Source organism: Antrostomus carolinensis, unplaced genomic scaffold (genome assembly GCF_000700745.2).
Source record: "Antrostomus carolinensis isolate BGI_N321 unplaced genomic scaffold, ASM70074v2 scaffold25964, whole genome shotgun sequence".
In the NCBI taxonomy this organism is placed as follows: domain Eukaryota; kingdom Metazoa; phylum Chordata; class Aves; order Caprimulgiformes; family Caprimulgidae; genus Antrostomus; species Antrostomus carolinensis.
Window position 1 is genome coordinate 6,955 of NW_010309068.1, and position 1,425 is coordinate 8,379.

Sequence of the window (1,425 nt, forward strand, 5' to 3'; positions counted from 1 at the left end):
GAGCACGCAGCGCCGCCTGCTTCACCGGGGGGGCAGGGGGAGGCCTCAGCCAGACACACACCCAAAACCCAATCCTACCCCGCAGCTGTGAGCCCAACACCCTCAAGTGTCTGCTCCAGGGTCCCCCTGCAGCACAGGCTCAGCTGCATCTCCACCCAGCAGTGGGGGTCCCGGCCAGGACCTTCCAGGGGAGCCCTGTCCAGTCTCCAGCATTTCATCCCAGGGGTCCTGCAGTTGCTCCATTCACCCCACTCCTGGCACAGACACCAGCCTCCAGAGGGGCTGTGGGGGCTGTGTGCCTCGCCCCTGCCCCGGGGAGATGCCAGTGCCTGCACCGAGCAGAGCTGTGAGGCCCAGAGGAGCTGGTATCCCCCGTGCTGGTCCCTGGAGGTCTCCCACCCTCACCTGGGAGATGTCCTGCCCGTCGATGCGGATGCAGCCGCCCCGCACGTCATAGAAGCGGAAGAGCAGGCGGATGATGGTGCTCTTCCCCGAGCCCGAAGGTCCCACCTGCACACAAAGGCAAAGGGACATGGAGACACCAGAGACTCCCTGCTGCTGGAGGCCAGGGGCTGGACAGGGAAGGGCCAGCCCCGATGGGGGTCTGTCCTTCCCACCCCCGTCCTTCCCAGCCCCTCTTCTCCCATCTCACCCTCCAGGAGTGAACCCACACCCAAGGTCCCGCTCTCACCAGGGCCAGGGTCTGTCCAGGCATCACAGAGAAGGAGATGTCCTGCAGGATTTCCTTCCTGGGAGAGGGAGATGGGGAGGGGCTCAGGACCACCTCCCCTACCACACATCCCTGTGCCAGGCCCCATAGCTTGACTTGTCCCACCCTGCTACCCCATGTCCACTGCTCTGTACCCATCCACATAGCTGAAGTGTACGTTCTCAAACTCGATCCGCCCAGCCTCCAAGCGCAGGTCACCGGCATTCACTGCATCCTTCACCTGCCAAAGGGTGATTTGTGGCCTCCTCAGAGCCAGCCCCCACTCCCTGCCACCGCAGGACCACAGGGCTGTGCCAGGCAGCGGGGTCCATGAAGGTGGCACCCACCTCCTGCTCCTCATGGAAGAGCTCAAACATGTTCTCCATGTCCACAAAGGAGTTCTGGATCATCCTGGAAAGGGGCAGAGGGAAGGGTTTAGGGGAGCACATCCCAACCCAGATGCCCATGGGGAGTGGGATGCCAGGTACCCCCACAGCTCCCAGCATTACCTGTAGTAAGTCCCAAACCAGTTGAGTGGTGTGTAGAGCTGGATGATGTAGGTGCCGAAGAGGACAAAGTCCCCCACCTGGAAGGGACAAGGCAGAGGTGCCTGTCACCGCCAGCCCCAGGGCCCTGCCTAGGGGGGGTGCCCCAGCCTTACCTGCAGCTTGTTTTCGGTGACAAAGTAGGCGCAGAGCAGGGACCCTGCCAGCAGC

General features: G+C 63.1%; 1 protein-coding gene across 1 annotated transcript in view; it reads right to left on the bottom strand.

Annotated features, from left to right (window-relative positions):
• ABCB6 (ATP binding cassette subfamily B member 6 (LAN blood group)) overlaps positions 1-1,425 on the bottom strand; it is a gene marked incomplete at its 5' end in the record, with an annotated part of 5,466 nt that overhangs the window by 2,331 nt on the left and 1,710 nt on the right. The window contains 6 exon segments of the mRNA XM_029084501.1: positions 253-510; positions 692-749; positions 865-950; positions 1,057-1,120; positions 1,219-1,295; positions 1,371-1,425. The exon segment at positions 1,371-1,425 is cut by the window's right edge and continues 65 nt beyond it. Of these exon segments, the coding sequence (XP_028940334.1) occupies positions 253-510; positions 692-749; positions 865-950; positions 1,057-1,120; positions 1,219-1,295; positions 1,371-1,425 (598 nt within the window).